This window comes from Euleptes europaea, chromosome 5, assembly GCF_029931775.1.
Source record: "Euleptes europaea isolate rEulEur1 chromosome 5, rEulEur1.hap1, whole genome shotgun sequence".
Lineage (NCBI taxonomy): Eukaryota > Metazoa > Chordata > Lepidosauria > Squamata > Sphaerodactylidae > Euleptes > Euleptes europaea.
The window spans coordinates 89,871,286-89,893,339 of record NC_079316.1 but is presented as its reverse complement, the minus strand read 5'-3'; the positions used below and the strand labels follow the sequence as shown (position 1 = coordinate 89,893,339).

The 22,054-nt window shown below is 42.9% G+C and overlaps 1 protein-coding gene across 1 annotated transcript; it reads left to right on the top strand.

The window, feature by feature from the left end:
• The first annotated feature begins 2,028 nt into the window (after positions 1 to 2,028).
• TBATA (thymus, brain and testes associated) lies at positions 2,029 to 20,893 on the top strand. The gene is made up of 9 exons (XM_056850299.1): positions 2,029 to 2,168; positions 5,865 to 6,112; positions 6,986 to 7,156; positions 8,482 to 8,567; positions 11,916 to 12,080; positions 15,550 to 15,631; positions 16,474 to 16,633; positions 17,856 to 17,908; positions 20,814 to 20,893. Exons 1-9 carry the CDS (start codon positions 2,029 to 2,031, stop codon positions 20,891 to 20,893), a joined length of 1,185 nt encoding a protein of 394 aa, XP_056706277.1.
• The last annotated feature ends 1,161 nt before the right edge of the window (positions 20,894 to 22,054 follow it).

Sequence of the window (22,054 nt, the reverse complement as noted above, 5' to 3'; positions counted from 1 at the left end):
GAAGCTGCCTTATAGTGAATCAGACCCTGGGTCTGTCGAAGTCAGTATTGTCTACTCAGACCGGCAGCGGCTCTCCGGGGTCTCAGGCAGAAGTCTTTCACATCACCTACTTGCCTAGTCCCCTTAACTGGAGATGCCGGGGATTGAACCTGGGACCTTCTGCATGTCCAGCACTTAACACACTCAGAAACTTTTATATTCTAACAAATAATAGCTATTTTGCCCCAATCCTACTTCCTCCTTGGCTCCTCCCCCCTTCATGTCTTTTTTTTTTTAACTATTTATTCAATAAAATAAACAACATCAAAAAAACATACGACGATCTTCATGGTTTAAAATACAATATATATATGTAAACTTAAAAATTTAAACAGAATTTCTATAATACAACTTACCGTATTCTAATATCCTCATTCATACTACAACACCAAATACATGGTTTAGTCCTCTGTAAAATAGCTAAACTATAATCGCAACACATTGTCCTCACCCTTGATTATAAGATTTTCCATTTTATTTACAGTTCGTAACCATAGCTCATCTAGACTCATTGTATCACCATTTTTCTGATGTGTTGTTAACTTAATTAATACATATATTCCTTTAATTTTAACTAACCATTCCTCTATCTTTGGAGTCATTTTTTTCCCCCAGTGTCTGGCAAAAGTCATTCTAGCAGCGGTTATCATGTGTAACCCCATACATAGTTTATCTTTAGTTAGGTTAGGGGCTAAATTTAATAAGAGTATCTCAGGTTTACATGGGATGTCAGTCTCCATTCCAACAGATAGGTATTTCACTATTTCAGTCCAGAACGTTATAGCTCTCTCACACTTCCACCATATATGTATAAAGTCTGCTTGCCCCCCTTCATGTCTTCATCACTGTATCCTCTATCACTCCAGAGACTCCTTCTTCCATAATACTAAAACAGAGCTATTCAATGAAGTTATTGGGAAATAGGTTCAGGACAGACAAAAGGAAATACTTCTTTATTCAATGAGTAATTAAACTGTGGAATTCTTTGCCAGGGGAGGTAGTGATGGCCATGAGCATAGATAGCTTTCATGGGGACTTAGACAGATTCATGGAGAAGTCCATTAAAGGCTACTGGCCATGGGGAGCCACCATATCCAGAGGCGGGAGACCTCTCAATACCAGTGCTGGGAGGCAGAAGCACAGGAGGGCTGCGGCTTCTATACTTTGTTTGTTTCCCCACCCCCACCCCAGGAATTGGTTGGCCACTATGTGAAACAGGATGCCGGACCAGATGGACCACCAGTCTGATCTGGCAGACTTTTCTTAATGTTCTTATGTAGTTCAGCACTATGATGGCAAACCAATAGTTTGGAAAGATGGGGCCTGTCACCTGTGTTACATACAACACCTGTGTATGTGTGTAAAGTGTCGTCAAGTTTGATGACCCTGTAGGGTTTTCAAGGCAAGAGGCATTCAGAAGTGGTTTGCCATTGCCTGCTTCTGCATGGGCTGAGAGAGTTCTGAGAGAACTGTGACTGGCCCAAGGTCACCCAGCAGGCTTCATGTGGAGGAGTGAGGAGTCAAACCCGGTTCTCCAGGTTAGAGTCCCGCCGCTCTTAACCACTACATCACTCTGACTCTCATACAACACCTAGCATTCTCTTAATAATGTTTTAATAATTACAGTAATAATAAACTTGCAGCGTTTGAGCAAGCACCACACCTCTGCTTCTTTTAGAGTGCTTATGCTTTTGTTGTTCTATCTGCTAGCTGGAATTGCCTTGGAGAAATACACCATTGTGGTTTCTGCATGTCAAAAGCAGATGCTATCAGAACTATCTGGAAGTAGGCATATAAGGAAACATAACAACATTCAATAATTACAAAAAGCAAATCCAGAAAATATAGTTGCATGTAATCAGGAAAGAATGGCTGACTTGTTAGTTAATGTGTTATTTTGCATTAGCTATGCTATGTTGTCCTTACATCGTAACAAGTTGACCTTACATCATAACAAACTGTAGGATACTTCCTTTCCTTGCAGATGACATGGAGTATTTCCCTATATCCATGCACCTATTGTGTGCCAAACAGGAATGCAATTGCAATGGCTCACTCTTTTATTGTTATAGACATTTTAAAATGGCTTCAGATATGAAGAAATCCAGCCCTCATCTGCAACACATAGGGTGAGTAGCCAAGTCACCCCACTTCCCCTGTTCCAATAGGAATGGCTCTAGACAGCTGGTCCAGGGGGTAGAACATCCTCCCATTATTCTGGTTAAAAATTGTCATTTTTACTGCCAAGCGTATTCTGGGACCATAAATTGGTTGTCTCCTTGGTGCTACAGCATGATATTCCTCCTCAATACTTATGGGTATCATCTAGCCAAAGTTAAAGTTCCATTAATTTCCAAAGTTAAACAACTGCTTTAACATCTGCCACTGGAATCAATGAGATATTAAAACACTGAGATTTAAAAACACAATAAAGCCGGATCATGACCTATAGTTATAAATCAGGAAGTGTCAGGGATCAAGCCCACCTTGAAGCCTTTCCCCTGGTGGAGGAACTCAGAAATGGTTGCAGGGAATTAACAGTAAGAGGACATTCTTCATACATTCAGACACATACACTTTTCCAGTTGGCTTAGAAAAACATTACCAGGGGAGGGGCTGTGGCTCAATGGCAGAGCATCTGCTTGGCATGCAGAAGGTCCCAGGTTCAATCCCTGCCATCTCCAGTTAAAGGGACTAGGCAAGGAGGTGATGTGAAAGACCTCTGCCTGGAGAGCCGCTGCCGGTCTGAGTAGACGGTACTGACTTTGATGGACCAAGAGGCTGATTCAATATAAGGCAGCTTCATGTGTTCAGTATATGCTTGAAATGGAAAATTCCAAAATGAATTTCAGGTCAGATACTGGTCAGCTATGACTCAAACTAAGCCATCAAAACTGGCTGCACCATTCCTCTATGTTCAGACGGGTATTTTTTCACAAACCTAAATGAGTTTTGCTTTACACTTCCTTAGGTGGTAAATCATATACAGGTCCATACTGTTACCCCAGAATAAGGGGACAGTGCATTTCGTAAGTACACACCTTACCCTTACCCAGGATCAGTGAGGATAGGTATGCACAAGCATGATGGGAGGGGATATCATGGAAAGAGGAGGCAATTCTAAATTCCAAGGTTCCATTTTATTGACTACAAAGGGATAAATAAAAAGACAAAGAAGTCATTAAAATGCAATGCAAGCAATAAAATGATTCTGTATAAGCAGCAAAAATACCCAGTAAGATCCAGCTCTACAGACACTTGTGCTGCTTTCACACATGCTGAATAATGCACATTCAATCCACTTTCAATGCACTTTGACGATCATTTACAAGTGGATTTTGCAGTTTCATGCAGTAAAATCCAGCTCCAAAGTGCATTGGAAGTAGATTGAAAGTGCATTATTCGGCATGTGTCTGCTGTCTCTGAATATGGAGATTCCCTTTAATCACCATGCTAGTAGTCATGGATGGCTCCAAACCACCACTCTTAACCACTACACCACACTGGCTCTCCTGGGGTAATTACTTCGGGGTACTCTCAGTGACTAACTGCCCATTCCTCACCTTTCGGCAACCGGGGATGGCGTGGCTGAGGCGCTGCTGCGGTGCCTCCAAACGCCCCATAGAGAACAGCGATGCTGTGCTTGCTAAAAAGCAGTGGTAGCAATGCCATTCTCAATGCCGGCGGGAACAGGAAGCTGTGTACAGGTAGCTCTGCCCCCCAGCATGCCCCGGGAAGGCCCCCCGGGGTTGCCAGCATGCCCCCTGGAATGCCGGTGCGGGGATTTGCACCGGTGGGGTACCAGTGGAAGGCCCAGCTGGCATCCCTGGGCAGCGCTGCCATGGCAGCGCCAGGGGACCGGCGTCCGGGCCTCCCCACTGGCGTTGGGCCATTCACAGCAGTGTAAGTCGCCTGGGCACCGGCGCAGGGGAGCCCCAACACCGGCACAGCCCCTTCCTGGCCTCCTAAGGAATTTCATCCTCGGAAATCAGGAATGGGCTGTAAGATGTCAAGACTTCTGGCAGAGCGGTTTCAGAACCTCATTATAGGAAGTAATTGTTGGGTCATTTATATTTCCTGAAAGGGTCACTTAAAGTTCCCTTGATTTTGCCAAGATGGGGTCTGAGCTATGCCACCCCTGTGTCTTCCATGACACTGGACTGTAGTTTTGTGGTAACAGTAAAGGTAAAGTTAAAGGTCCCCTGTACAAGCACCGGGTCATTCCTGACCCATGGGGTGACGTCACATCCCGACATTTCCTAGGCAGACTTTGTTTACAAGGTGGTTTGCCAGTGCCTTCCCCAGTCATCTTCCCTTTACCCCCACCAAGCTGGGTACTCATTTTACCAACCTCAGAAGGATGGAAGGCTGAGTCAACCTTAAGCCAGCTACCTGAAACCAACTTCTGTTGGGATCGAACTCAGGTCATGAGCAGTACATCCCTCAAAAATAATGTAGGGGAAAATGCTAGCCGAGGTCTGGAAGATTTCCTTATGCAATGACATTACCATTTCACAGTTTGTGGAACCGTAGCACTGAAAACAGGTCCCAGCATTGATCTTTGGCTCCAGCAACAGCTTGTTCATCTCTGCTAAAACAAAAACAATTAAAAAAAAACCTCGTGTCCTAATTTAACCACACAATTTTCAGACAGCAAGCTGTGTACATATCAGTGGCAAGGTAACATCATCAAGGCGCAGGTTATGCTGAACTGTCTGTTCCAAATGACACATGCAAAGTAATCTTTCTGCTTTTCCATTTTGAAACATTACCTGTGGGAACAAGTGATGCAGAGACGCAATGCTTCAATGGTTCCTCACAGGGGTACCATACCCTTTTATTTATGCTTATGATGCAAGTCCCTTTTGATGACTAGCCAACAAATATGTCCTGGAATGAAGGAGGATGGTGAAGTTTGAGAACATAATCTCACTACGTGGTATGGTGGAGACCCTGTGTCACCTTTCCAAAATGCAAGAAGAGAAGAAGTTCTTAAATGTTCAGCTTGTGGACTCTTCAGCACATTTTTTTTGGAGCTTGTAGGTCTCAGGTTCCACGCTCACGTAACTATGGCTTCCTCATATAGTCACAGCAAACCTCTCTAGTATACAGTTGTGCTACATGCATACCTAGAACTACTCTCTTCCTCAAAGATAATCCATTTCGCCACAGCCTTGCAGGTAAGTGCTAACTTCACAAATGGGGGGAAATACCCTCTAAAAGGAGTATGTTTCTTGGGGGGTTACCACATTATGTATTCCCAGCGATGTATTAAGAGTTTGAAAATGTTATAAAAAACATCGCTTTAAAAGGGTTTTTGGATGCCACGGCTAAAAAATGGTTGGAAGACATCTTCATAGCTAAAGGGGCCAAACAAAGTGTGAACAGTATTTTTTCTAACAGTTTCAAACTCTTAATACATCGGTGGGAATACATAATGAACCCCCTTGGTTTGCCTAAGGAAAAGATGCTATCAGGCTCGTTGGATTCCTTGGGATATAAACGACTGCTAAAAAAAATAGCCTGTCAGGCAATGTTAAGCTGTCTCTAGATCCAGTGATTTCAGAGGGAGGAAGTTAAACATGCATTTGTGGTTTTTAGAATCACTGGTGTTTACCGTTGCTTAAAATCTTTTGAATTATTTTCACTGCATTCTTATGGAGCGCTTCACTGATTTGAAGTGATAAACCTGGAAGGTGGGATTGTATTACATAAACTGAAAAAAAGGGGGGGATTAAATTATGGTGTTTTTCTGGAAGATGTGTCAGATTCTAAGGTTCATGACCATTTCTACTTTCCTTCCCCCCCCCCCCCCCCCGGCCAAGAATTGAGGAAACATCGACAAAAGAAGAAATGGAGATGCCGAAGGGTCCTGTTATTAGCACCTTCAAAGGCAACAACATGGCAGCTTTAGCTGGGAAGCTGAAACACCTGGCCCTAAATCTTCCACTCCGGTTTAGCATTCAGGCCCTGAGTCCCCGTTCAAAGAGCGCTGCTCGGTTCGGCAGTCTCAGCCACCACTCCTTCTTCTCACGACACAACCCCCACCCTCACCGAGTGACTCACATCCAAGGTAAGCCCTTAGGACTGAGGAAGGCACTTTTCTTGTGCAAAAAAGGGGGAAGAGCCAAGTTCAGGAGTGAAACCACAAAATCAAATGAATGCGTATGACGCTGCAGCACAATTATAGGCTATATTGACATACTTGTAAGCCATTCTGATTTTATTTCAAAGTAGGCTGGGATAAAAATCAGTTCAGGCACTGATTATAAAAATGTGAAATGCAATCGATTGAATAAAGTTTTGGAATCGACATCTGTTTTTAGTATGTTTCCATATGCTAGTGTTTCTGAGGATGAATGTTAGTAACCAGCAGATTAATGTCAGTAGCCAACAAACACACTCTTTTGCCCAGAACGTATTATGTACGAGCTTTGTATATCACAAACACATGAAACCAGCATTTGGGGACAGAAGCAATATGGGGGAACTGAGGGGGGGAATTGTTGGGGGTGGTTAAGTCCCCCAACAGTTGCTTCTTCACTGCCAATCATCTCTGAATGTTGCTTTGCTGTAGAGAAGCAACAATGGATGAAGCAGTGTGTTAGGTTCCCTGCCGGAATGGATCAAAGATGTAACAGAATCCAGATGCCGGAGGTTCCTAGAATACAAGAGGCCCTGCATCTGCAACGTTCCTGGCATTATTATGCCACAAAAACAGCCCCATCTAACAGTATAATTAAAGGTGGCAGGGATACAGCTTTCAGAATCTGAGACAGGCTCTAGGAGGGAGTGCAAAAGGTTCAGCAGACACCAGAATGACAAATCTGAGTCCATTAAGCCTTTTCCAGAGCAGAGGGAAAGCAGGTGGCTCCAGCTGGCTCTAACTGAAGATCTTCTTCATTGCATTCCTGTGTCGTACCATGGATGTCTCTTTCTTTTGCAGGTTTGAACGGTGCTCTCGTTTGCAAAGTTAATGATGAATGGTCTGAGCAGGCCACGCTTCCACCTCATCCCGTGATAAAAAGCCAGTTTCGTACTTCAGTTTTGGGAGGCCCTGGAGTCCAAATGCCCATTGGAGATCCTCAGCCTATTCCAGTCCCCAGGCTATCCATAGGTCAGTATTAACGTGTGCTCTTCAACTAGATTCACACTCACCAAAGCTGCCATGTTCAGGGCCAAGAGAGACGTTGGGTGAAAATGCATGGTCGCTTTAGCCTCCTTTATTCCCTGTTTCAGCCAGGATTCAGCCAGGATCGAACGCATGCGTTTTCGCCGAACGTGCGTTTGATCCTGGCTGAATCCTGGCTGAAATGGAATAGAGGAGGCTAAAGCGACCATACATTTTCGCCCGTTCAGCTGCAAACAAGAGGGTGGAATGACCATCCACAGTTTCACCATGGAAAAGCAGTGTCAGGGGGGGCACAGGAACTTTGCAGGACAGAAGAAGCAAGAGACCCTGTCATTTTCCCTTCTTGACTATGGCAATGGTTATGCCTGTTTTCCAGGAGCTGTTGTCCACAAAAAGGTTGTAGCTGTAACCAGTATCAGTGCTGACTTGCTCAAATGGGGGTCTCTGCAAGGTGAAGGTTTCTCCTGCCCATTTGAACCCGCTATGAGCATACAGTCTTTAACAAAGAGATTGCTTTGCACAATCCCAGCTGCCATAGGAAGTCGGTCTTCTGTGACTTCTGCCACAGGTCTTCTCCTACCACACAGAGCATGCATCAGCACAACGAGCCTGATCTGAGAGCCGCTTCAGTGCCTGTAATCTGTCCTAATCAGCAAGGACCGTCAATTAAACCACAGACTGCACCATTAAATATCATCAAGATGAATTTGCCTCCCGAGAACATTCATGATTAGCACCATCTTAATTAAAGCAGAGAGAGGAAAACAATTTCTAGGACTGCATTCCAAGATCTCAACAGATTATATTTTGGCTCTGGACTATTTCAGAGCTTGCCATCAAATTATTACCAATGGTTCAACAACTCTCAAAAGTACCTTGCCTTCCTGAGCAGCCCACAGAAAGCTCTGTGGTATACAATATTCCCTGTGCATTTAAAATCCAGCATATCAGAGAGAAAACTAGAACAAAACGTGCTGAGAGTTTTTTCATGTCACCCAGATTAGGATCTGAGCATACATTCAGCAAGGCACACAACCCAATCCTGGCTTCCGTATGAGCATACCTATGAAATATATGTGCCTCCAAATACGTGTCTGTTTTTTGCACACTTTACATGTTTAGGCATAGGTGTACTTTTGAAACAATTTAAGTGTGTTCCTGAAAAATGCAACTCATGAACACTGTTTCACTGAGAAGGCCAGGGACTAAATGCAGGAGCTCATGTGGACACACCTGTGTTCTGCCATTTAGTGGCGGTATTTTTCCTTGTGGCTCTTCCCTTCCTTTTGATCTCATTCTCTCTATCAAAGGCTCTTTGTCTGATGCATGGAGGGATGAATTGAGAGAACTCACTGCAAGAGTGAGAGCTGCTTCCTTCACAGAGAAAAAGGAGACAGTAAGTATTTTTATTTATTTGAGATGCTTCTCTCTCATCTACCATGACACAACAATGTATTGCAAGCATAGATTCAAATAATCAGTGTCTAATTTTAATAATGCATGAAAAGAACTGGATAAGGTACAGACTAGGGATGTGCATTGGGTATAACCCAGCCAAAAAATACCCGAAAAATATCTTACAAGTATTTTGGGGGTATTTTTTTCAGCAGAATGCACATTAGAGAATCTCCAATGCTAGCCAGTTATCCTGATCCTGAAAAAAATTTGGAATATTCAGAAATATTGAATAACAAAAGTTAAAGGGCCCTACAGTTGCCCTATGCCCTGCCTTGGACTGGTTTCTGGGGCAACAAGAGGGAGGGGGACGAGGCATTTCTCACAGGCAAATAGAAGAGCACGTTAGGGGGACTTGTACTGTTTCCCCAATCATAGCTGTTGTTGTATTTTATTTTATTTTTTAATTTTAATTTATAACCCAACCTCATTTTCGGCCAAGCCAGGCTCAAGGTGGATAACAACATTTCACGCAGCATAAAACCATAAAACTCAAATTAAAACACCCAACAGTCATCATCAAACTCATATTAATATAAATGAGTATCAAATAAATACCCAATAAAATACCAAGATGGCTCTCAGTCAGGTAGTAACAGTGGTGATAAGAGCAGCCACAGATGACAGGTCAGGCAGCTAAACCACACAAAGAAAGTAGGGAGAGGCCAGCACCAATTGGCAACTTGCGGCTGCCCTCACTTGTGGGCCTGGTGGAATAATCCTATCTTGCAGGCCCTGTGGAACTCTTTAAGGTCCCGCAGGGCCCTGATGTTACCAGGAAGGGAATTCCACCAGACCCAGGCCAGGGCCAAAAAAGCCCTTGCCCTTGCCGAGGACAGCTGCACACTCTTCGGGCCACCAGCAAGTTATTATTCGTGGAGCATCATGCCCTCTGGGGGGGGGGGGATATACCAGGAGGGTGTTTGGCTTCAAATGTAAAGTCCAACAACCTTCCCCCCCCCCCATTAGCAGGTTTCCCAGGGAACAGGAGGGTGGGAGGAAGGAGGCAGTGGCAAATGGGACTGCACATTCGAGGGAGCAGTGCTCTTTGCCCGATTACAGGAGTTGTTTCATGGCTGGTTTTCTTTCAAATTCTTCTGAGCATGGGCAAAGAGCATGAAAGCAGTTCCTGGCTGCAGCTGGACTCCATACAGAGAGAGGTTTCTGGAGTGCACACTGCTGAGCTTGGCTTCAGCTACTGCTCTGAGCCTCTGGAGGTCTCCTGCTGCTGCCTGGAGCTGCATTGGAACCTGCCTGCCTGCCTGGAGAAGATCATCAATCACTGACTGGTTAGAACAAATTGGTTCATTTTAAAACTGCTTAGTTTTCTTAGTTCTTTACATTTGTTCTTTGGGTGATGGGTTGTGGGGTGGGGGAGGCCAAAGGGCCTAATAATGCCTAAAGGCCTTTTGTTTCCTTCTATTTGATTCTTTGCTTTTGCTATTGTGTTGCTTGCATTGTAGTTAAACTTGCTTTTTGTATTTTTGGGGTTTCAGTGGGGCTCTGCTTGGTTTTTTCCAAACTATTTTACTTTGGGTTTCCCCCCTTAGCATTCCTATCCTTTGTTGTTGTTGTTTTCCTTTTCTTTTTTGGGTCTCGTTGGGGGGTTGTTGCTTACCTTTCTTTCTCTGGTTGTTATATTTTTTTCCTTCTCCTTCCCTTTGGCTTAACTTTCTCTGGTTTTATTTGTTTATTGTTGCCTCCCCCACTTTAATTTCTAGAGAACTGGTTGGGGGGGGGGTTCTTTTCCTGTTGTGATTCTGTTGGTTTCAGTTAAGCCATTTAATTGTTGAGATTCTGGTAAGGTAGAGGCTACTTTTAATAAGGGTGAGTTAGGAATTGATGTTAAAAGTTCAAATTAAATTTCAGCATAGGGCTTGTGTTCCTCCCAAAGGAATTAAGAAGCAATTAAGAAGAGGCAAGCTTGTTTGTCAAAAGTAATTAGCATAAATTAACTGTAAAAAAACTTTTTAGTGTTTGCTCCGAACTTCAAAACTATTGAAGCCAGGTGGTTTTAGAAAAATAGTGTTTTACTCTGACCTATAGTTCGGTTTTTCAGAAGGGAGCTCCTGAATTCTTGAAAAGGAATTAGGTGTGTTTGTTGCAGAATATTAAACAAAAACCTATGCTGAATACAATAAAGTATCAAAAATAACAGCACGTGTAGCTAAACAGATATAATTAAAGAGTGTGTATATATATATATTACATAAATGCCTACCAAACATATATTGCAAGTACTAGCATACACAATACTATCCAATTGTATGTCAATACAACTATCATCAAAAGTCTATATGCATATCAGCAACATCTGAGAATAAATCAAGATATTCAATCAGAGTCCAATATTGTTTGAGAGGAGAACCATTCATGAACAGTTCTTGCAATATATGCAGTATATGTTTGGTACGCATTTATGTCTGTTTAGCTACACATGCTACTTTGATACTTCATTGCAGAATAAGCAGGAAAAGTTTAACACTCTTCTTTTGCACTTTTTAAAAAAAGTTTTCAAATTCCATCTCAAGAATGGTTTCAATTAAACCTTAATCAGGTTTTAGAATAACAACAATAACAATAATAAATTTTATTTGTATCCCGCCCTCCCACAGCAAACTGGGCTCAGGGCTGCTAACATTATATAAAAACATCATAATTACAATTCCATAAACCAATCCAATATAACCAATTTAAAAATGTGTGTGTGTAAAGTGCCCTCAAGTCGCAGCCGACTTATGGCGACCCCTTTTTGGGGTTTTCATGGCAAGAGACTAACAGAGGTGGTTTGCCAGTGCCTTCCTCTACACAGCAACCCTGGACTTCCTCGGTGGTCTCCCATCCCAATACTAACCAGGGCTGACCCTGCTTAGCTTCTGAGATCTGACAAGATCAGGCTAGCCTGGGCCATCCAGGTCAGGGCAATTTAAAAATACAATACAATAAATACAATCCCACCCCGATGGCACCAAAAATCTCCACATTTAGGGAGAATGTTAACCAGGGTGTTCGTGCCTCTGTACCCCTTTGTTGATGTCTTATAATCCTGGGGGAGGGGGGAGATGGAAAAAAATTAAGGGAAGGAATTTTAAGGGACATTTCAGGACAGAGCCCAGGGAAAGGGAAAGGGAAGAAAAAAGAAACCACATTCACAAAGAAAGATAAATTGATGCCTGAGAAACAGCTCTGTCATTTATTGGTGGTGGGACCTCAGATGTACCCCCCATAGCATTCTACCTTGCCAGGTTTGTGGGACTCCTAATTTGACTGCATCTGGTTGCATTTGAAGACACAGAAGCCTCAGAGAGAGACTCAGTACTCTGAAGAAACAGGACGTCTCATTCCACCTTCCTCTCGCGCAACCACTCACCATTCATCCCGCCGAGTACACCGGAATAATGCCAAGAACAAGGACAAAGATCCTATCCGGTCTTTCCAGGATCAAGAACTAATCGTAAGCAAAGCATAGAGAGAAATGCAGCAACTGCTGCCTTTTGCCATTATCCCACATGACCGTCCATGACCATAACTGAGATAAAGCTGTATTTCAAGACCCAGGGGGAGAAGAATGCTCTGCCTGGTAACATCAGGGCCATGCGGGATCTGAAAGTTTTCCGCAGGGCTTGCAAGACAGAGCTTTTCCACCAGGCCTACAATTGAGGACAGCTGCCCATATTTGCTCATATTATTTATACCATCTACTGGCCTCCCCCGCCCCCTTTTCCCCTTAGTGGGAACAACACATACCAAAGGGTTGCCACCTGTACGATTCCCTACAGCTTTTAGACTTGTGCGCCACCATGTTAGGTTTTTAGAATTTTATTGATGGTTTCATTATGGATTTTACTGTATATTTATATTTGTATTTTTAAAATGATGTTACCCACCCTGAGCCAACTTGCTGGGGAGGGCGGGTTATAAGTCTAATTAATAGAATAAATAAATAAGTCAAGCTCCTCCTCGGAATTGTCTATTACATTAGAAATATAAAACTGATAACTGCATCAGGGTGCTGTTGGAATAAAAAGGACCCTGATGTTTAAATAATGGAAAGGCAACACTGTGTTTGGACCGACGAGAGAGTTGTTGCTACTTTCTCTTTCACACACACAAGGTCTAAATAGATATTTCCTATGTCTCTTTTGCTTTGGAAAAATGAACGATGAAAGTCTTGAAGTGCAAGGAGGAAGAACTGGAGCTGATGTCAGTGACTTTGTAACACTTTCTCAGAAACATATTAGAATTATCTACACTAGAAAAATCATGGGGGAAGTTTCCAGATGACTCTTTTTGCACCATTCCCCCCCCCTCGCCCAACCTATGAAGCCTGAATATTGCCTTATAGTCTGGAGATTCATATGGTGTAGCGCCTGTTGTACATAGGGTCGGCAACCTCCAGGTGGGACCTGGGGATCCCCCAGAATTACAATTCATCTCCAAACTAAAGAGCTCAGTTCCCCTGGAGAAAATGCTTTGGAGGGTGGACTCTGGCATTATACCTCGCTGAGGTCCCTCCCCTCCCCAAACCCCGCTCTCCTCAGGCTCCACCCCCCAAATCACCAGGTATTTCCCAACCCAGAGCTGGCAACTTTAGTTGAACAGCACAAATGGAAAAGTGCATGGTGCAACATTCCCCTGTATTAAACTACCCGATCTACTCTAAAGGGAGATGAAGGGATATGACAAGTTGTGGGTACCTCTGACAACACTAGAGGGAAAGGAATGAGTAACACCTGTAACACCTTGTTCCTTCTCCTTTCAGGCTCCTCACTCTCCACTTGGGGTGGTGGAAAATAACCACAGAGTTTCTTCCTGATTCAGCATTAATCAGCTGCTTCCCTGCCATACCTGTTTCCTGCCTCCTTTCTCTTGCTCACAAATAGGACTTTAGTCCCAAGTAATCCTTTGCTCATGAGCAAACTTATTGCATGTGAACAGGCCTCCCTCTTGCTCACAGGTATGAATGGAGGATAGGTGCTGCTTACTCCCTTCTTTCCTCTGTAAGAGGTAGGGTTGCCTCTCTCACATTGACATGTGAACTAGCCACTAAGCAGACCATGTCGAATTCTGAGGCAGTTTCATAATCGAAACAGGAAGATTACCGGATCCCTGTATTGCTTGCACTCTTGATACAGGTCACGGGAACCTATATCCAGAACTTTATGTCCAAGAACGCATGCTACACAGCACGTCGTTTGATTGCCTTGGAGGCTTGTTCATAAGACCAGCTTCACACTGGCTTTGATCTACAATATGACTACTTGACTTGGACTATCTGTACTACTATATATATTTCTGTGTACTGTTGCACTTTGTACTTCGCACTTTACAGTCAGCATATTTCTGACTTTTCGGATTTTGTCAACAACGTTCACTCTTTGCATTTACTTGTGCTACTTCCTTTCTGTTGTTTTTTGCTTACTACCTATGTTACAACAGGCTAACTTAGTGTTGATTCCTAACCTCCAGGTACTAGCTGGAGATCTCCTGCTATTACAACTGATCTCCATCCAATAGAGATCAGTTCACCTGGAGAAAATGACCACTGTGTCAATTTGACTCTATGGCATTGAAGTCTCTCCCCTCCCCAAACCCCATCCTCCTCAGGCTCCGCCCCAGAAACCTCCAGGTATTTCCCAACCTGGAGCTGGCAACCCCAGTAAGAGGACTGCTGCTTCTCAAAGCTTCCCTCTCCCAATCTACCTCTTTTGTTCATTTCTGGTGATTTGGTGAGGTTGGGAGTGCCTCCTGAACCCCCAAATGCCAGCATGGCATGGAAAAGGACTCTAGCCTAGCCTCCTTCTTGGCAAGCTAGTTTTGTATGTACAGGAATTTGTTTATATAGGGGACATTCAAATGTGTGTTTAAATTAGTGCATGTATTAAAAAGTGAAGCCCCACAAAACCACACTGTTGTATCTTCTGATCATATGCTCTAGCTAGGTGGAAACTCACTGCCAAGAATACAAATCAAGCATGTGCATGGAACAAGCAATATAAACCCATTGTCTGGGTTTATACATCACTGAAAGCCAGTGTGGTGTAGTGGTTAACAGCAGTGGACTCTAATCTAGAGAACTGGGATTGATTCCCCACTCCTCCACATGAGCAGCAGACTCTAATCTGGTGAACTGGGTTGGTTTCCCCACTCCTCCACATGAAGCCAGCTGAGTGACCTTGGGCTAGTCACAGTTCTCTTAGAGCTCTCTCAGCCTCACCTACCTCATGAGGTGTCTGTTGTGGGGAGAGGAAAGGAAAGAGATTGTAAGCTGGTTTGATTCTCCTTAAAAAGGTAGAGAAAATCGGCATATTCTTCTTCATACAGGGCTTACTCTCCATACCCATGTTCTACATCTAGAATGAACCAAAAACTCCTCAGGGTCTTCTTTGGAATTCATAAGCATTACCCTAAGACAGGGGCTTGCACCTTGCTCAGATGACCCCCACCACACACACACACACACACACACACACACTTTGCAAGGTGGCCCACATAGGGTTCAATAAATTCCCTAGATCGTTGCTTGCTTGGGGCTGCAAAACCAGAAAGATATGAGTGGGTGGGTTACCCAGCGCCCCACAAACCATATGGCTACTGGCCTGTATTTGGCTTAGGGGGTCACAAACTGTATCTGATCTTCTGACCTTAAAAGGGAATTAATTCGCACATCTTCTAGCCACTTTCTTGTAAATGTTTCTAAAGCACAAAGGCAATGTTAAAAGCGACACAGACAGTCCTCCTGATTCCTCTGAAGGTGTTCCATTAAATAAATCCCAAGGACAAAGTTCACAACAGTACAGAAAGCACTGGGATTAGCAGGAGCGGTGTATGTATCTAACCTCTTGAGCCTTTGTTTGCTGTCGTTGAGTGTCACTCTGACCTTGTCATGCTAATATTTTTCTACTGTCTTCTTCTGTCAACAGATTTTAGAACTGTTGTGTCAGATCCTGCAGACAGATTCCTTGACAGCTATCCAGCACTGGCTGCTGACCGCTGGTCAGAAAGGTGAGGGAGGAGGGGCCGTGGCTGCCACTTTTTTCCTGTCTTCACCTAGCTTCCAACAGTCTTGTCCTATTTCACTCTTTAAGTAATTCTAGCTCAGTGCTTGCTGTCTAGGGGTGTAGTGGTTAAGAGCAGTGGTTTGGAGCGGTGGAGTCTGATCCGGAGAACCGGGTTTGATTCCCCACTCCTCCACATGAGTGGCGGAGGCTAGTCTGGTGAACTGGATTTGTTTCCCCACTCCTACACACAAAGCCAGCTGGGTGACCTTGGGCAAGTCACATTCTCTTAGCTTCACCTACCTCACAGGGTGTCTGTTGTGGGGAGGGGAAGGGAAGGTGATTGTAAGCCAGTTTGAGTCTCTCTTAAGTGGTAGAGAAAGTTGGCATATAAAAACCAACTCTTCTTCTTCTTCTAATTGGAAATCTCTAAATATGTTGCACTAATGATAAGAGGGTGGGAATGCCATCTTTAATGCATTTGCTTAAAATTTTTCCACGCGTTACACAATCTGGGTTTGCATCCAAGAGTACACGTGGCAGGGGCCTGCAGCCAATCCCGCATTCTCCGGTTAGTGCTCCCATCTGATACATATGATACATATCTGATACATAGTGTTCCCATCTGATACACAGTTGTCTCATTTTAGATGTACACCTCGTACCTTGATATGTAAATTGTTTCTTGCAAACTGATGCAGATGGAAAAGATAAATTGTTGGGTTGTTCAAGAATGCATATGAACGTGCAGGTAAATGAAATGAAAGGAAACATTAGCATGGACCATTATGCATTCAAATGGAGCAGGTTGGCTTTTCTGAGTCATAAAAGCACTTCCTCTCACTACAGAAAAGAATCTTGTTATGGGATTGCTGAAGATTGCAACTGCCAACCTACATCTTGAGCCCCAGGAGTTGCCCATAAGCATGGAAGAGAGATTTCCATCACAGCTTTCTCAAAATGGCACAGGCTTCACTTCTAAACAACACGGAAGAAATCATTTAACCAGGTGCCATTTTCAATACTTTTTTCTTGTTTGCAAAAAAAAAAATCCTTTACAGATATATGGGAAATAACACCTTATTGATTCAGGAACGTGCAGATTATAACATTTAAATAAGTTCTTCCCATAGACAAACAGTTCAAATTAGTCTAAATACTCATTGCAAATGTTACCTAAGAAGAACACTGAACTGAGAAGAAACCATAATGAAAGCCAGCATGGTGTAGTGGTTAAGATCGGTGGACTCTGATCTGGAGAACCGGGTTTGATTCCCCACTCCTACACATGAAGCCTGCTGGGTGACCTTGGGCTAGTCGCAGTTCTCTTAAAGCAATCTCAGCCACACCTACCTAACCGGATGTCTGTTGTAGGGAAGGGGAAGAGAAGGTGATTGTAAACCAGTTTGATTCTCCCTTAAATGGTAGAGAAAGTCAGCATATAAAAACCATCTCTTCTTCTTCCTCTTCTTCTCCTCACATGGATCCTGCAGAGAAACTACCAATGCACCATGGGACTAGTCACCAGACCATGGAAAAGAGATTCTTGTGTTTCTGCAGTAATTTATTACTATTTGTTAATTCATTGTGGCAGATGGCAATCATAATGGACCTTTGAACTATGGATATACTGGGGATTCAGGTTGATTGATAGAACTGGTTGGGTCCCAAAGGTTCAGTGTTTACCTTATATGTAAAATACAAAATAACCACTGAAAATACTGTACCCAAACACTAGGGTATACTATAGTGTATCCAAACACTATAGTCCTTGAATAGAGAGGATGCTTCTGCTGGAATGAATTTTTGTAATAATTTAAGCACTTTGTAAGGCTATGTAAGCCCTGATCTGGATGGCCCAGGCTAGCCTGATCTCGTCAGATCTCAGAAACTAAGCAGGGTCAGCCCTGGTTAGTATTGTGATGGGAGACCACGAAGGAATACCAGGGTTGCTATACAGAGGAAGGCACTGGCAAACAACCTCTGTTAGTCTCTTGCCATGAAAACCCCAAAAAAGGGGTCGCCATAAGTCTGCTGAGACTTGATGGCACTTTACACACACAAGGCTATGTAAATGTATGTAAATGATGGGAGTAAGCAGGAGCAGGAATAGATGATAAAGTCCTGATAATTAAAATTATCAGTTTTTGTTTTCATAGCTGTTCTGTTGCTTAAAATCGGAATGTGAATAATAATTTTAATTGTGTCAGTCCTGGTTTATGTGATTTAAGGCTGTCTGTCACAAAACGAAAACAAGAACCTATCCCAGATGAAGAAATGCCAGGTAAAAATACTATTGAACATATTATGCCTTTTATTATTGTTGAAATGAATGGAAATACTTTGAAAGACATCATTTAATTAACCCTATAAGAAAGCAACTTCTGCATGCGTTTCAAAAGGTGGTATTGTGACAAACCAATTAAGGATCACTAGAAGCTAAGCACAGTGTCAAATGATAGCATGCCGATGCCAAAATGTGCTATGGTAAAAAGTAAAAGTAGTACTGACCCATGGGGTGACATCACATCCCAACATTTACTAGACAGATGGTGTTGGGGGGGGGGGGTTTGCCATTGCCTTTCCCAGTCGTCTACACTTTAGCCCCAGCAAGTTGAGTACTCATTTTACCAACTTCGGAAGGATGGAAGGCTGAGTCAACCTTGAGCCGGCTACCTGAAACCGACTTCCATCAGGATCAAACTCAGGTCATGAGCAGAACGTGGACTGCAGTACTGCAGCTTACCACTCTGCGCCAAGGGCAGTGCCGAATGATAGCACCCTGATGCCAAAATGTGCTATGATCATTGATGAAATTATTTGAATACCTTGTATGGGAGTCTTTAACAGACATACAAATAAGTTTTGGGCCTTGATCCTAAGCGTACATGCTTGAATGGAAGTTTCACTGAAATCGGTGGGCATTATCCTCTATATATGCGATTACAACTGTGGCATGAAGACGGGCTGCAGGGTCTTTGGGTCAGGCTGCCTCTACCGTGCTGTGCTGTTACCTGCCCCTTATAGTGACTAGAGAAAAACCATCCCAAGGTGGGTTGGTGGGCAGTATAAGTACAGTCGTGGGTGCTACAGTGGTACCATTCCATACCTTAGTCTTTAATTGTGGCACATGCCCATAAAGGTGGCCACCACCATTTTCGATGTATGGTCCAAACCTATGGACAGTGTACAAAGTTGGGATCCTGCGCCACCTTCTGAGATAAGGGGAGTGGACTTGTTCATGGAGGAGAGGGCTACTCATAGTTACTAGTAAAAATTGATACTAGTCATGATGCATACCTATTCTCTCCAGGATCAGAGGAGCATGCCTTTTATTTTAGGTGCTGTGGAACACAGGCAGGATGCTGCTGCAGTTGTGTTGTTTGTGGGCTTCCTAGAGGCACCTGGTTGGCCACTGTGTGGAGTGCTGGACTTGATGGACGTTGGTCTGATCCAGCATGTCCTTTCTTATGTTCTTATGAGATCTCGCTAGGTATTGCCTTGCACACATTTTGAAGCCTAGAAACAAGAAGCTTGAACAATGGATTGTTTACATGGACTCTGAGATTTACAGGGTCCTGTATTTTTATGCTTACACAGTGAAATGACAGAGTTCTTACTATACAAATGCCTGCCTGGTCAGATTTCCAAAATCACCAAAGTAGAGATGAATTTGCTTTCACCTTCTTCTTCTTATTATTAAAGTCAAAGGGACATACCGTTACAAACTTACCTTGGATTTCTAAACAACATGTCATAATCTGAAGTCTATATGAAGCCAAACTTTTAAGTGATCCACATCCCTAAAAGAGTAAAGCTGGCACTTCCTTCAAAAGTTTCAGGCTTATCAAAATGATCTTTGACTTGAACAACTTTCTGTTTGCTTTATTTAACCTTGGCATTATGCCCAGACAGAATCCACAAACACTATCTTCTTAGGGAAGGATCTGGTATTTTATAAAAAGTCACATAGCTCCTCAAATGTGTGGTCACCTTAGATGTCCCAGGCACCTGGAAGACATTAATCATTTATAGCCCTTGCTAGACACTTTATCTATCCCACACATAGCTTCACTTCTTGTACTTGTCAGTATAACAGAGATGCACATATACTCTAGACATAAACCACATGGGATGAAGGGGAAACGTTATCACAAACGTAATAAGAGACAGTGTGGGGTAGTGGTTAGAGTATCACACTAGGGTCTGAGAGACCTAGGTTCAAATTCCACTTCTGCCATGGAAACATGCTGGGTGACCTTGGAACAGCCATACAATGCCACCCTAACCTACCTCACAGGGTTGTTGTGAAGATAAAATGAAGTAGCAGAGATTGATTTAAGCAGCTTTGGATCCCCATTGGGGAGTAAATTAAGTAAATTAACTAAATTAGAAACCGAATAGAAGGAGGCTGGGAACTGAAGAACTTCCGAATCTTCAGGCATAGAAATGTTTTAAGTAAATCCTGATGAGACACATTTCACTCACTCTCAGTGTTCTTAAAGTTACTAAACTGGTATCTCGAAAAGCAGCGGGCAAACTTATTAAAATCTTCCTGCACGTTATTTTCCTTAATGAATTATCCTGACTATTTTCCAGCATCTGTGTCTAAATGTAGGCTTTTAATCAAAGCTACCCCTATAGTTAAGCAGGGTGTGACAACACACATCAAATGGCAGATTTTGGCATATTGTATGTAGCTTGGCATTTTTTTTTAAAAAAAAAATAAGTTTATTGCTGTGTGTTTACCACCAGTTCTTGTGTCATTTGGATCTTCCATCTCTGGCATCAAGATGTATTGTCACTACTCTCTTAATTTCGAGCTTATATTCATTAATTATATACATGCCCACTTTTCAGCCAAACATTAGCTCCCAAATCCAAATCAGGAATCCAACATCAAATGACAAATTTAAATTGAGTGCAGATCCAGGCATGAAGGGGTCTGGTTCCCATCTGATCTAGAAAGCTATCACCCAGGTAAATGCTAATGGATATAACCAAATGGTTATCATACATGCAGACGACATTAGTTAGCCTGAACTTGGGAGCCTAACGATGTCATTAGTGGAGTTTGGGGCATCAATGGTGCTTCTCTCTGGTTAAAAAAACAAAACTGGCTACAATCTCTTGCTCTATGTACTATGTAAAAAAACTGTCCTCATCTTGAACATGCTTTCCATTTTCAGTGCATATCGGCACAGCAGACATCCTCCAGCTCCACTCATCCCTGGATGAGAAGCAAAACCAACAAGACCAACCCAAGTAAAGAGAAATTTCTTTCCTGATGATACCATGCTTGCTGCGTGTTTCTCTTCTGCTGTTCACCCAATGAAAAAATAATACTCGATGCTACATGAAAAGCGATTGCGTTGAGAACTAATATTCCGTCATGTAGAAGCATTGCAAAATTCAAGGGACCAGCATCCCAATATATTATTTATCAGACTTCTGTGCAATTCTGAGATTGCTGAAATGATTACTTCCACTACGATGTGTTCCAGCTTGGCAATTACGTTAGGGGAGACACAGAAAAAGGTATTATATACTAAATATAGTGGAAGCAACTCTGTAGAATGGCTCAGAGCTTGCAGAATAGGCTTTGAAAACATTTGACTTCATTAAAAAAATATAAGTAGAATGTAGGTGGAGTTGAGGGTTCCTTATGCATATCATAGGGCAATTATTATATTATCTTTCTGCTATATGACAGATTAGTAGATTAGTAGACCTGTAGAAGAGAGGTATGAGCTTGAATACATGTTTAGAGTCTGGAGGGAACCCCTCTAGGCACAGGTCCAAGACCAGAATGTAAGCTGAATCAAAGTTGACCATCTGCCCTTAGATAATTGATAGCTGAATAGAAGAGACATTCTGCAGCTGGTAGAAACTGTATTCATGGAGAGCACAACCAAGGAGAACTGGACAGCTGGAATCCTATGAGTAGAAGGCAACCACATTTCAGCCAGAATGTCCAGGAAGCTTATTTAAGGCCACCAGCCAGTATTAACAATAGCATAAAGGCCAGTTACACAGCTTGGAAAAGGACATCTATCCCACATTAGCAGTTTAAAATGCAGAGAGGAATGGCAGTTTCCTTGACCTCTGTGGGATGTTACCCAAACTGGAGCCAGAGAAGGGGAAATTAGCTTTAAAAGGGTTCCAGAAAGGAATAATGTGAGATCTTGCAGCCTCTGTATACCAGGGTGGATATTGGTAGGCGTACCTCAACATAAAATTATGAAGAGAGTGAAAGAGAGTAATTGTAAACACAAATAACTTTATTGTATAAAAAAGGAAATAAAAATTTAAAGAACCTATACTAGGCACCTGAGAACTAATTCCCTAAGTAATCACACATACCAACAAGAGGGCATACTTATAAGGGAGAAGAAAGGAAACTGAGAAGTTTTAGGGAAGGGACATGCAA